A 15,194-nucleotide genomic window follows, 5' to 3' on the forward strand; every position below is an offset into this window, starting at 1 on the left:
GTGGGAGCAAACGGTGGGAACTGAGGAGCAGCTGGACTCTGCAGCTGTTCTTACGCTTACTTCTGAATTCTGGTTCCTTACTTACAATCTGAATTTGCTGATTAGGTTACCTGCCTGGGTGAAATTTGCCCTAGGTCCTTCCTCTAAGTTCCCTGGCTTTTAAAATACTGATCTTGCCTTAGGTCTTCTTCCTTGGAGGGTTCCGTGTCTGCTCCTTTCCGGCCCTTACTCTGCAGGGGTAACGAGGGTTTCACCCTCTCTGCTCTCCAGTTATCCCTTCCCGGGATGCCCTCCCTGCCCAGGTGACCTAATCCACCCCGTGATTCTAACTACCACCCTCTCTGCTGAGGTCTTTCACGTGGCCATACCCCACCGACACCTCTGCGTAGAGCTTCTCCGACAAACACCTGCCGCCTGCTGTTCTTTCTTGAGTATTTCACAAGCCAACAGGCTCGAACTTGTCTAGAACAGAGTCCCTCGTCCTCTTTCACCAACTCACTGCTGCTGCAGGATTCGACCCCTTTCACGACATCACTTTGCATCCAGCTCTCCAAGCCACGCAAGGCACAGGGTACAAACAGTCAGAAGAGTCAGGTTTTAAAGCTGATCAGACTTGGATTCAAATCTTCTCCTTTTGTGTGCAATTAATTAGTTCTCCTTCTCCTTCTCTGACTTAATAAAAATTGTCTCCCAATTTTTCTTAACCTCTTCTGAAAGGTTATGGTGAAGATCAGTTACAACAGATCCTGACAGAGGAGATATGTGGAGGCTGGCCCGGGACTTACCTGGCCTGCTCCTTTACCCGTAGCTTCTATATCTAACTAATTAATACATTCTTCTGTTTTTATCTTTTAATTATTTATGGAATACTCCCTCCTATTTAGTCCTACTGCTGCCTTTGTTAGCTGTGGCTTATACTATTACAATATTCTATTTATTGATTTGATCACACCTAATATAACAGTAATTAAAATTACCTAAAATGAAAAACTGACCATTCACTAATGATAGCTAACACTGACTATTTACTAAATCAAAGGCAGTATGCTAAGGACTTTATACACTTGTATTATTTAATCCACCCAACTATTTTGAGATAGAAAATTAACGAGGAAGCTGAGGCTCAGGAAGGCCTGTTTGTATCCCTAATGTCATAAAACTTACTTCTTTATACTCTACCTGGCTCCAAAACAGATGTGAAGTAGCAAGCAAAAGTGAGTATCACACATCTAGGTTAAAATGTTAAGTATGAGAATCAGGGGACAACACTAGCAATAACAACAGGAAACCTTCAAATCTTCGACTTTCATAGTCTTGCTTCTACACTGAGGACGCATATGGCACTTCTGTCGTGGATGTAGGGGGTTGAGTAATGATTCTTTTATGATCTTCCCCCCCCAGATGATCCAGGGATAGGGCACCTGGCTGGCTCAGTCAGTAGAGTGTGTGATGCTTGATCTTGGGGTTGTGAGTTCAAGCCCATGTTGGGTGTACAGATTACTTTAAAAAAATCTTTAAAAAAAAAGAAAACAACAACAACCCAAAAAACAAAACCCAAAATGATCTAGGTATGTCTGATCATCTTTCAGGTTTGCAGAATAGATAGTAGTCTTCCTTCTAATTCCTTTATTCTATAGCTAAGTGTACTATCCTAAGGCTGAAATAATTATTTTCCTCTCTTTCTGCTCTGGGACTAGAGGATGAAAGATCCCTTTGTAAAGGTATGACACTGTCTACCAGAATAATTTTTAGAGACATTCACAGGTCAGACATCAAATTAGAAAGGTGTGGGGGCTGAGAAACAGAGGAACAGGGGGTGGTCCGCTGCCTAAATCCTGGAATCACACTGCCTGAGTGTAATTCCTGGCTCTAATACTTACTAACCACATGACCTGAGCAAGTTACCTATCTTCTCTGTGCCTCAGTTTCTTCATCTTATATAACAGGATTGTTGTGAAGATAAAATAATACCTACAAAGAGCCAGAATGCTGGGCACATTAGTACATACACTTGATTGATGTTAGCTATTACTGTAATTCTCATCGTGATAGTAGCATTTCCAGTGTTTCAATATCCCTCTGATGCAGAGTTTTGGGGATATTATTGATAGATTTGGTTCAAACAAAAATGGACTACATGGTAAGAAAATATTTTCGAAGAAATCTTTGCTTTCTTTTAGGCAGAACTCAAAATCTTTAACAGGTTGAAACATATTGTGAGTCACCAAGAAACATAATTGTTAATTGCCAATGGGCCAGAACACGAAGCGTTTTCCACTGACTTCACCACAGAACTCTTTATTAGAGGATCACCTCATCTGATTATAGTTTGCACGTTTTAGAAAATGACAGGCTAGAGTAATCTTCAAAATACAACTGTGGAGACAATAATCATCTAAATGCAAATCATGTTTTATTCTCATGTTTCAGTATATGATTCTCGCTATAGTATCTGTGAAGTCTGTAGCTTCACACCAAGGTTCTTTAATGAATCAACGAATCTTCCCACCTACCCCATAAGGGGTTGAAGAAAGAAGCTCTGTTTACAATTCTCCATTGCCCTGCTTTGTGCCTATGAGCCAGAATCCCGACTATAACGGCTGCTAACGCTGGCCTGTCCTTCCGAAACCTGGTAAGTGAAGAAAGTGTGACCTCATCCTACTTTTTTCTAAGCATCACCAACCCAAGAAAACGAATCATAGGGGTGCCTGGCTGGCTGGGCCAGAAGAGAAAGCCACACTGGGTGTAGACATTACCTGAATAAATAAAAACTTTAAAAAAAGAAAAGAAAACTAATTATACAACTCACCTCCCCTCCATTAACAAAATCCAGAACAAAATAAAGCTTTTCAGTTGTTTGGAAAGAATAATGTAATCCAACCAAAAATGGATGTTTCACATTTTTCAAAAGCACATTACGTTCAGCCATAATATGTTTTTGCTGTAGGGAAAAAAAAAAAAGTAAAGGATCAACTTGCATTGTATGCCAGAAAACACTTGTTATTTGAGGAAATGGATTTAAGAGAAACAATGCTATTTTATTTTACCTCTTTTCTGTTGAGAACTATTTTTTTCTGTAACACTTTGACAGCATAAAATTTTCCATCCAGTTTCCGTTTTGCAAGGAGAACCTGTTGTAGTTAAAGATTGTGCATACTATTAGAAATTTCAGTATTTAGATAGAAATAATTCACTTGTCAATAAATTCATAAATTATGTACAAAGAAAATCTACAAGGGACCTACATTATATAATGTTTTAGTTTTGAAAACCGAAAACTACTGAATTTATTTGTTTCACTTCTCATATTAAAAATATTAATCACTTGAATAGCCAGGTACCATTTCTTTGTCACTTAATGTGCCGATGGTCAAGAGTTTTACGAAATTTAAGTCCCCAAAACTAAACAGCTTGAGATCCTCAAGAGTGTGTGTGCACGTACACACGTGTATGCATCAGCCCTGCGTCCTAAAAAGTGAAAATACTGAGGGTATAAACTTCATGGATACATTAAAAAAAAAAAAAAAGAAGGAAATGGTTGCTATGTGATCAGAGTGCCTTTCTGTTTTAACATTTAGGTTTCTCTCATAAGTCTCAAATTCAGAAGCATTCGGAGGAAGAAGCACCAAGTATGGCCGAGTTTCTATACGCTACTTTACTGGGTGGGTTGCATGCACTTTCGAAGATGTGAAGAAACTTAGAGACTCTTACTCCAGAAAAAAAAGTAACAGACTTAGGGCCTTTAAAATAATTTTAAGGGATTCAAGATGTTCAGCAAGCTGTGTAACTATTAAATGGGGTATGTTCCAAAGCTTATCTGACAAAGCAAGTAAGGACACTGCTGGACCTTATATTCTAGTCCCTGTGGGGTCAACCTCACTAACGCTTATAACCCCAGACTAATCATGAGAAAAGTATCAAATTCCAATCTTACAATATACCTAACTAGTACTTCTGAAAACCATCAAGGTCCTCAAACCAAGGAAAGTCTGAGAAACAGTCACAGCTAAGAGAAGCTTAAGGAGACATGACAACCTAATGTAACGTGGTGTTGCGGATGAGATCCTGGAACGAAAATGGGCCATTAGGTGAAAAGCAAGGAAATCTATAAGAACAATGGATGTTAGTTAATAATATGCATCAATATTGCCTCACAATTTGGAACAAATGTACCATGCTAATGTAAGATATTAATAATAGGGAAACTATGTGTGGAGTGGAGGATGGTTTGGGAATTTTCTGAACTTTCTGTGTTTTCTCTTAATTCAATTTTTCAGTAAATCTAAACTGTTCTAAAAATACAGCTTATTGATTTAAAAAAATGTTAATCAAGGCAGTGTCAAACATCTTCAAGGTAAAAATGTCCTGTGTTCAACTGCTGGCATTTCTCCCATCTTCCATTCTTTTGTTTGCTACAATATTTGACTCTCTGAACATCTTTCCTTCTTACATTTTTCCTTTTCTCAACATCTCCCACCTCCCTGACCTTTCCTTCCCTATTTTGATTGGTTCGTCTTCAAGTACATCACAAGAAAATATTTCAAATGTGACAAGTAGGGGTACTGATTCCCTTAAAAGAGTATTTTTTCAATAGACTGGTAGATTTGGAGGACAGTTAAGAAACAAACAAAAAAAGGAAAATAGAACCAAGACCACTCAGTGGAGAAGAGTTTGTAATAAATTTTAGTTGCCATTATTTATTTTAGTTTATCATATATTTTTTTCTACTTTTCAGACACACTGTGGATTTGCATTTGTTTACTTTTCCTTCTTTTTGTTATTTTGCCTTTATTTATTATACTTTATTGGTTTCTATCCATTTTATAAGACTTTTAATTTTTATTAAACATAATATACATATAAAATAACTCACAAATCATTACAGCTCAGTAAATTACTACAAAATAAAGTCACACTGTGTAACCACTATCCAGGTCAAAAAAGAAAACATTATCATACAGTTGTGGGTTCATTTCTGGGTTTTCTATTCTATTCCATTGATAAATGTGTCAATTTTTGTATTTACCCAAAAAATACAAAACTATTAATTTGAAGGGATACATGCACCCTGATGTTTATAGCAGCATTATGTAAGATACCCAAATTATAGAAAAAGCCCAAATGTCCATTGACAGAATGGATAAAGAAGACATGGTATATATACACAATAGAATATTATTCAGCCATAAAAAAAAGAATGAAATCTTGCCATTTCAATGACATGAATGGAGCTAGAACATTTATGCTGAGTGAATAAGTCAGAGATAGACAAATACCATATGAGTTCATTCATATGTGGAATTTAAGAAACAAAATAAACAATCATAGCGCAAAAAAAGGGAGAGGCAAACCAAGAAACACATTCTTAACTATAGAGAAGACACTGACAGTTATCAGAGGGGAGGTGGGTGGGGGATGGGTTAAATGTGTGATACGGATTAAGGAATGCACTTGTGATGAGCACCAGATGTTGTATATAAATACTGAATCATAAATTGTACATCTGAAACTGATTATTACACTGAATGTTAACTGAAATTTAAATAAAACTTTTAAAAAGAAATAAAAATAAAAACAATCAGTAGCTTGAAGCCTAACCTTTCCCCCTATTTCAGAAACTACTTATTGCTGTCTTCCTCAACTACCAAAGTTCGTAATAACACAGATTAAGTTTTGCCTTTTTTGGTAATTTTATGTAATTAGAACCATATAAAGTTGTCTCTGACTTCTTTCACTCTCAAGAATGTAATATGCATTCATGTTGTGTCATATAGCATAATTTTTGTTTTTGATTGTCCAGAATAATGCATTATTTAATTTTAAAAATTTAATTCCAATATAGTTAACATACAGTGTTTTATTACTTTTAGGTGTATAATACAGTAATGCAACAATTCTATATATTACTCAGTGCTCACTATAGGTGCACTTTTTTAATGGTAAGTGTATTCTTAATCCCCTTCACCTATCTCACCCATCGCCCCAGTAACCACCCCTCTAGGAACTATCACTTTGTTCTCTACAGTTAAGGGTCTATTTCTTGGTTTGTCTGTTTTCTTTGTTCATTTGTTTTCTTTCTTAAATATCATATATGAATGAAATCACATGGTATTTGTCTGTCTCTGACTGACCTATTTCACTCTCTAGATGTCCCCATGTTGTTATAAATGGCAAGATTTCGTTCTTTTTCATAGCTCAGTAGTATTCCACTGTATATATAAACCACATATTTATCCATTCATCTACTGATGGACACGTATGTTTCTTTCCATAATCTGGCTATTGAAAATAACGCCACTATAAACAGAGGGGTGCATGTAGCTTTTCAAATTAGTGTTTTTAATTCTCTGGGTAAATACCCAGTGGTCGAATTATTGGATCACACAGCAGTGCTATTTTTAATTTCTTGAGGAAGCTCCATACTATTTTCCAGTGGCTGCACCAGGTTGCGTTCCTACCAACAGTGCACAAGGGCTCTTTTTCTCCACATCCTCACAAACACTTGTTTCTTGTGTTTTTGATTTTAGTTATTCTGACAGCTGTACGGTGATATCTCATTGTGGTTTTGATTTGCATTTCCCTGATGATAGATGATGTTGGGCATCTTTTCATGCGTCTGTTAGCCATCTGTGTGTCCTCTTTGGAGAAATGTCTGTTCATGTCTTCTGCCGATTTTTAATTGGACTATTTGGTTTTTTGGTGCTGAACTGCAAATTCCTTATCTATGTTGGATATTAACCCTGTATCAAATATTTCATTTGCAAATATCTTCTCTCATTCCGCAGGTTGTCTTTTGGTTTTGTTGATTATTTCCTTTGCTGTGCAGAAACTTTTTATTTTGATGTGATCTCAATGGTTTATTTTTGCTTTTGTTTTCCCTGCTTCAGGAGACATATCTAGAAAAATACTGTTCTGGCTGATGTCAGACAAACTGCTGCCTGTGCACTATTCTAGAACTTTTATGGTTTCGGGTCTCACATTTAGCACCTTTATCCATTTTGAGTTTCTTTTTGTGTATGGTGTAAGAACCGTGGTCCAGTTTCATTCTTTTTGCTGGAGTTTTCCAAGCACCGTTTGTTGAAAGCACTGTCTTTCTCCTGGTGCATATCCCCGCCTCCTTTGTTGAACATTAACTGACCATATAATTGTGGGTTTATTTCTGGGCTCTCTATTCTGTTCCAATGATCTATGGGTCTATTTTTGTACCACTACCATACTATTTTGAGGACTATAGGTTTGTAGAATATTTTGAAATCTGGGATTGTTGATATCTCCAGTTTTTCGAAACTGCTTTAGCTATTTGGGGTCTTTTGTGGTTCCTCACAAATTTTATGATTATTTGTTCTAGTTCTGTGAAAAACTGCATTACACAATTAAACACACTCTAAATGACAGACGTTTAGATTGCTTATGAAGAACAACACCATGAACATTCTGACATATGCCTTTCTTAGTGCATCTGTGTATGCATTTCTGCTGGACATACAGCTAGAAGCAGAACCAATGTGTCACGTAGGTAATGCATATATACAGCTTTAATAATTAACATCAGTTTTCAACAGCATTAAGAAATGAAACACATCGGAATAAATCTAATTAAAGACGTGTAAAAGCTCTACAGGACGTTATAAAACAATATTGAGAAAAATAAAAGATAAACTAAATTAAGAAAGGGACATCCATGGTTAATGGATTGGAAGACTAAAAAAAATAAAAATGACAACTGTTCCCAAATTCATCTACAGATTCAATGCAATTCCAATCAAAATCCAGCAGAATTTTGTGGAAACTGGCATGCTAATTAAAGAGATATGCAAAGAGCAAGAAGGGAGGACTTGTTTCGTTGGCTATCAAACTACATAAACTAACAGAACAAAATATAAAATCTCAAAAGAGAAATATAAAACATAAAATCTAGAAGCATATCCATGCATAGATGGACACTGGATAAATGATGAAGGTTACCCTGTAGAGCAGTGGGGGATAGGACAATCTTTTCAATAAATTGTGTGGGACTAGTTCGATATCAATAAGGGAAAAAATGAACTGTGACCCTGTAACTGCACACTATATGCGAGAACCAATTCCTGGTAGACTCCAGATCTAAACATCAAGTTTCCAAAAGATAACACTTATTGCTTTTAATGACAGCTTATCTTTAACATCACAACAGACTGTGAGTGAGCATTTTGAGTGCACTATCCCATCCTAACTTTCTGTTGCTGTACTAGCACAATGTCCAGCATGTGTGGGTGGTCAATATATGTGCTGAATTAATAAACACACATGGATTTAATTGTATGGTCACAGTTTCTGGTATCTAGGGAACGCAGAAAACAAACTAGAGATACCGAAAGCTAGGAATGTAGCAAACTATAATTAAACACATGCATATTTATTTTCACTACAGATTGAAGTGTAATGCAAAAATGCACTTAAATATATCTGATGATTCTGTTAACTCCATCTATGATGCTTCTTAAAGTAGATCTCCTTCCTTGGTTTGGCTACACAGTCAAGTTAAGGGATTCATCTGACACTGTATGAGGAAGAGCAGGAGTTCACACCCCCTCCTTCCCCTATGGTTATTTTCATAGCTGCTCATTTTGGCCTTTCAGCTTCAGCTTAAATAGCGTATCTTTAAAGAAGCCATCCTTGGGATGCCTGGGTGGCTCAGTTGGTTAAGTGTTTGACTCTTGATTTCAGTTCAGGTCATGATCTCATGGTTCATGGGTTTGAGCCCTGTGCTGTCAGCACTGAGTCTGCTTGACATTCTCTCTCTCCCCCTCTCTGTGCGCCACTCTCTTGTGCACTTTCTCTCCCTCTCTTTCAAAAATAAACACTAAAAACTTTTTTAAAAGCCATCCTTGACCCATCTAAGTAGGAATTTTCCCACCACTGCCTATTGTCCTCTATCACTTCACTCTATTCTTCATTTACTTAACAGTCCCATTACTGCTTTTAATTATTTGACTTTAAAAACAATTTTTTTTAACATTTACTTTAGAGAGAGCGAGAGAGTGACAGAGCACGAGCGGGGGAGGGGCAGAGAGAGAGGGAGACACAGAATCTGAAACAGGCTCCAGGCCCTGAGCTGTCAGCACAGAGCCCGACGCGGGGCTCCAAATCACAGACTGTGAGATCATGACCTGAGCCGAAGTTGGGACTTCGGGTGGCCAACTGAGCCACCCAGGTGCCCCTATTTGACTGTTTTTTAAAGCTTATTTTGAGAGAGAAAGAGAGAGTGTGGGGGAAGGGCCGGGAGAGGTGGGGAGAGAGGGAGAGAATGAGAATCCCAGGCAGGCTCCATGCTGTCAGTACGGAGCCTGATATGGGGCTTGAACTCCCCAACCATGATATCGTGACTTGAGCCAAAACCAAGAGCTGGACACTTAACTGACTCAGCCACCCAGGCACCCTGACTGCGTACTTTTAATTGGCTACTTCTCTTACTAGGTTGTAAGCATCACAAAGGTAGTAACTTTGTTAAGTTTTGTTCAGTATCATCTAACCAGAAGCCAGTATGGTACTTGGCACGTCACAGGTGCTCAAATACTTGTTGAACAAATGAATTTTATGTTAAAATTTGAGTGGGTACGTTATCTCCTAAGTACTGTGAAGGTAGGGAAAGCATCACAACCCCATACCCTGCATACCAACAAGCACCGGGGCCTGGGGCATGTAAGACACGCATTCCTCAAGTCGTTATTTAGTGAATGGAAAAATAAAAACTCTTACCTTGCCAAAGCTGCCTTTTCCAATAACTTTTAAGAAATCAAAGTCTGTTGGTTTAGCACTGAAATAAATGAACAATGACAACAATCAGCCTCTTAGAAATTGTAAAGATGTTAACTTTTAAACATTTCTTAGTACCTCACTCTTTAATAAGTAAATGCTGGTCACAAAACACTCTAGCATGAAGACTCCGGCTTTCACACTGGCAGTATACCTCATCCTGAATATAAAATAGGTAATAATGAATAGTAGTAATATCCACTTTCTGATAAGACATTTTATAACTTTCTTTACGCCTTGTTAAGTTCTGCTTAAGAAGGATTTCCATGATAGTCTCTTTGGGAGAAAAGCATTTATCTATATCTATATAATGTTTGAACTCAATGTAGCTTCCCTTTAAACCAATTCTGTTACCCATAAACCTCACCAATGTAGTTAACGAGGAAACTGAGTAACTATATAAATTAGTAATTTATTCCAAGGACTATCTAGTTTGGCAAATCTTCTGACACATGCAGATTTTGCACATGTATCACTTATCGCACATTACAGATAACAGATTCTCCTTTTATTCTCCTAGACGGCAATGCAGAAAATCCAGGAGAACAGAGATCAAAAGGAATACTAATCTTGTCATTTTGTTTCTATTAATGTGTCATGTAAGAACAACATTGGCTGTAGGTAGACAAAAGCACATGGCAGCAGAAAGTGGGGCTAAGCAGCCAGAAAATGGTTTCCTTCTACACGGTCTGAATCCTAAACTGGACTTGAGAGAAAAGAGTGACTCCAATTATGGTTTATATTTCCTTTAATTTATTATTGAAATAAATGGCCAATTGGAACACGAGAGTAACACCAGGCATAGGTTAAATAGTAACAGGTAAAGATTAGGGAGATAAATACTTAACTAAGCTCAGGTGTTTTTCTTCTTCAAGAATCTGCTCTTTGGACTATTTTGTTCTTTAGTGATGTGTTGAAATACTGAAATAATTTTTTTAAACAAATCTAACAGCAAAAAATCACACAAAATTTTCAAACATGGTGAATAGGCTAACTGAGGCCATACCCAAGGCACCACTGTTAACTGTTGGTGACGAACCCAATCTGAGAGCGAGCCTGTTTCTGTGCCGCCTGAACAACTCAGTGTACGATGATAGAAAAGCATGCTCAAAACCAGCCTCCCCTCCAGCTACCACTCCATTTCTCTGCTTTCCTTTGCAGTAAAACTCTCCAAGTAAAAAGTTTAAATTCACGGTCTATTCCCACTGTCCTCTCCCCTAGTTCTCTCTGGAACTCCTTCTTATCAGGGTTTGTACCCATCACACCTCTGAAACAGCTCACAAAGGTCACCAAAGGTTTATCAAACCCAGTGGTCAATTCTCAACACTCACCTGCTTTACCAGAAACACTGAGTTAATTACTCCCCCCTTGACACACTTTCTTCAACTGTTTTTGTGACATCACATTCCCGGTTTTTCTCCTATTTCACTAACTTTTTTTTTCTCCTTTACTGGTTCCTCCCTGGCCTTTCTGCAATGCTGATGTCTCCCAGGACCCAATCCTTGGGCCATTTCTTATCCGTCCTTACTCTCTAAGAGGATGACAAGGGTGAGGGAAGCATAATGTCTTAGGATAAAAGCCAGACTACTGCAGAGTTAATCCAGTGAAGCTGAGGAATAATTACAAGTAAGGACAGCAACGCTGCACCCCTTGTCCGTGGCGGGTACCGCCCATCTGTCAGGGCGCTCCTCAAGCCGAACCACCAAGGGGCCCAGGGATCCTCTGTATTCAGCAGTCTAGGCATTCGCTTCTAGTGAACGGCTGGAGTTGACACTCAAAACGAAGTCTACATTTGCCATTCCTCAAAATGCTTTCCCCCTGCTCAAACAAATATGGCACTGTGGGAGGAACGGTTCAAGCAGGTTTAATAGGCTTTAATATGCTAATGTCCATCATGACTGCTCTGGAACAAGCTGGCGGACAATTAGGGTTGTACCAGTAAACACTGAGCACCAGTGAGAATGTGTTAGATCTGCAAGGACACTTCTGTCAGAGCTCCTCCAAGTACCTCCCAGGTCGTAAGATCCCCTGAAAATATCTCACACACATACCAATCCCAAAAAAATGACAACTGGAAAACAGCAGAACCAAATTAATAATTTGTGGATTTATCAAATCCTCAGAAGTCTGTTACAGCAACTCAAAGCTAGAGTCGTAAAGTACGTAAGCATATGACAGTACTACATTCACTCTAACCATGGTTACTGTATTTTACAGGGTTCTAGTTAAACTGATATAATGATGCATATCTGCACATTCAAAAAAAAAAAAAGGTCTTCCTAGAATTCAGCTAGAGGACTTTTGAAACAAATTAAACTTACTGAGGATTTCCAGATGGTCCCAGGTTGATGTTCTGTGAGGTAGAGTGTAGCTATTGGGATGGGGGAAGAACACAGTAACACTCTTATTGGAACTTCAAAGGTTATCAGTCAATAAATGGTTCTGAAGTAAAATGTGCGTAACTCTACCACAGATATTGGATGTACTGCCATGTTAAAGAAACGTGAAGTCCTAACTCTTAGTAATGAATAAACTTACTTGGAAACACACAATCAATATAAACACTCATTTTTATGATACATTTCAAGAGTAGTTGTGAGGAAAAAAATAAGGCAGGAATGAAGCTCAAAGTTGTCAAATGAATGAAGTAAACTGAAGAAAGCTCCTTGGATGAGGTGGTGTAGAAACCGCAATTTACGAGGGATCATTTCTACATTTAAAAACTGGTTAAAATGACTACTTGTTTTTCAAATTTTCAAACAATTGCTCATAAATTTTGTGACATGGAAATGATAATATGATGATGATGACTGCAGATGCTGGATTGAATTACAGGAGACAGACTTATTTCTAAAGCAAATACATGCAGACAGTAGTACTTTTCTTTCTAATCCCACCATTGTGGTCTAATAAAAATTTTAGATAGGCTTTTCTCTCTATAATAATTAACATAGTAAATTTATGCTCTAGTATTATTTAGAAGCAAATCTTTACTTTACTATACCATAAAGCAATTTAACTAAAAAAAGATTCTAGTTCACTAATAATTAGCTAGAAATTAAAAAAAAATTTTTTTTAATGTTTTATTTCTAGGAGAGAGAGAGAGAGAGACAGCGTGAGCAGGGGAGGGTCAGAGAGAGGGAGTCACAGACTCTGAAACAGGCTCCAGGCTCCGAGCTGGCAGTCAGCACNGACTCTGAAACAGGCTCCAGGCTCCGAGCTGGCAGTCAGCACAGAGCCCAACGCGGGGCTCGAACCCACGAACCGCGAGATCATGACCTAAGCGAAAGTCGGACGCTCAACCGACTAAGCCACCCAGGCGCCCCTAATTAGCTAGAAATTTAACCCCAAATCCCGTAAGATTAATCCAGTGATTTTGTTAGCATGAGCACTTTTTTATAAAGCCAAGTGTAAGTGAATTCTGCTTCACATAAATTCCCTTTGAAATTCTTTATACATACAACTGTAGATAACCTAATTATATAGAGCCCTATTATATAATTATACTTCACATAAGCTGTAGATACAAATAAGCCTTAAAAACTTTTCCCTTTAAGCTCATCACAACCAAAAAAATTTTATCTAAGCTATTTCTTAATTAGAGATATAAATCATATGTATTTCCATTTAAATTCATTTGAAACTTGGAGAAAATCTCCACAACGCAAACTACTTTTTTTTTTTTTAAATTTTTTTTTTTAATGTTTTATTTATTTCTAGGAGAGAGAGAGACAGCGTGAGCAGGGGAGGGTCAGAGAGAGAGGGAGTCACAGACTGAAACAGGCTCCAGGCTCTGAGCTGGCAGTCAGCACAGAGCCCGACACGGGGCTCGAACCAACTACTTTTAAAACTAAGGGAAAAGGAGTGGCTGGTGGCTCAGTCAGTTAAGTGTCCAACTCTTGATTTCAGCTCAGGTCATGATCTCACGGTTTGTGAGACAGAGGCCACATCAGGCTCTGCACTGACAGCATGGATGGAGCCTGCTTGGGATTCTCTCTCTTCCTCTCTGACCTTCCCCCACTCATGCACTTGCCCTTTCTATCTCAAAATAAATTTTTTTTAAAAATTAAAAAAAAAAAAGGGCACAAGTTCCTAATCATAACACATTTCTTATAAAATAAGTCGACACCAGCTTCCCACTTACAAATTTACTTCGTACCAATATCTTTACGTGAAAAATTTTCATGTAATACATTTTTAGTCTCCAGAAGTAGAGAACCATACAACAAGACCAAAACAAAAAGCATCAAAAATCTGGTTCATGCAATGAGAGCCTGTTATGTCGTAACTTCAACATGGAGTAATCTTTTCTGTTTATATACGATAGTGTTCCTGAGAATCTGATAACATAATCCAAACTAAATTACAATTTCAATACACTTATTCTTTGAATGTGCAGAAAACTGGATCAGTTTTCCATTCAACTAACTTTCTTTATATAGATGAGGGAAGAGGATTCAGTAAGCATCGATCAAACTAGGACAACTTGTGCCCTGAATTACACCATACGTAAAAATATTTCATTACGTAGCAATGATTTTCCTAACAGAGCACATTTCCAAAATAATAATGAAAATTATTGGGAAACATAATTGTTTCTTCCCTACTGTTTTTAATACCTTCTTGGGGCGCCTGGGTGGCTTAGTCGGTTAAGCGTCTGACTTTCGCTTAGGTCATGATCTCGCGGTTCGTGGGTTCGGGCCCCGCGTCGGGCTCTGTGCTGACTGCCAGCTCAGAGCCTGGAGCCTGTTTCAGAGTCTGTATCTCCCTCTCTCTCTGACCCTCCCCTGCTCACGCTGTCTCACTGTCTCTCTCTCTCTCTCTCTCTCCTAGAAATAAAAATATTAAAAAAAAAAAATACCTTCTTAAAAAGTTTTATTTACTTATTTTGAGCAAAGACACGCCATGTGCATGAGGGAGAGAGAGAAAAGGGGAGAAAGAGAATCCCAAGCAGGCTCTGTGCTGATGTAGTACTTGGTCTCACAAACCCATGAGATGATGAACTGAGCCAAAATCAACAGTCAATCGCTCAACCATCTGAGTCACCCAGACACCCTATCTACTCTTTTTAAAGATTAAATTTAACCACTAAACTGAGGGTGTGGTATAATTTATAATAACATAATTATCATTATATATAATTATCATTAATTATTAATTAATGACAAAACCATTTTAATTAATAATTAATGATGATTAAACAAAAGCATGTTTCTTGGCCTCTATTTTTCTCTAAATAAGGGGAAAGGGCAAGATGCCCTCAAAGATATTTTCTGGCTATTAATTTAGTTATCCACTTATAAGTTCTTAATAAATAGCTCTAGCTATAAGACAAAGTACAGCTTCTTCTCTTTTCTGAAATTTTTTTCCATATTTTAAAACTGCAAGAGATCCTAGTC

General features: G+C 37.8%; 1 protein-coding gene across 6 annotated transcripts in view; it reads right to left on the bottom strand.

The window, feature by feature from the left end:
• Positions 1 to 15,194, bottom strand: part of LOC120241682 (serine/threonine-protein kinase Sgk3) — a 134,874-nt gene that overhangs the window by 17,226 nt on the left and 102,454 nt on the right. For all 6 annotated transcript variants that reach the window (XM_039246981.1, XM_039246980.1, XM_039246984.1 and 3 more), the window contains 4 exons: positions 12,117 to 12,166; positions 9,739 to 9,796; positions 3,048 to 3,131; positions 2,810 to 2,941 (listed from right to left, as the gene is read on the bottom strand). In XM_039246981.1, coding sequence (XP_039102912.1) covers positions 2,810 to 2,941; positions 3,048 to 3,131; positions 9,739 to 9,796; positions 12,117 to 12,166 — 324 coding nt within the window. The remainder of the gene's footprint in view (positions 1 to 2,809; positions 2,942 to 3,047; positions 3,132 to 9,738; positions 9,797 to 12,116; positions 12,167 to 15,194) is intronic.

Source organism: Hyaena hyaena, unplaced genomic scaffold (genome assembly GCF_003009895.1).
Source record: "Hyaena hyaena isolate Hyena2069 unplaced genomic scaffold, ASM300989v1 scaffold_287, whole genome shotgun sequence".
NCBI classification, from domain to species: Eukaryota; Metazoa; Chordata; class Mammalia; order Carnivora; family Hyaenidae; genus Hyaena; species Hyaena hyaena.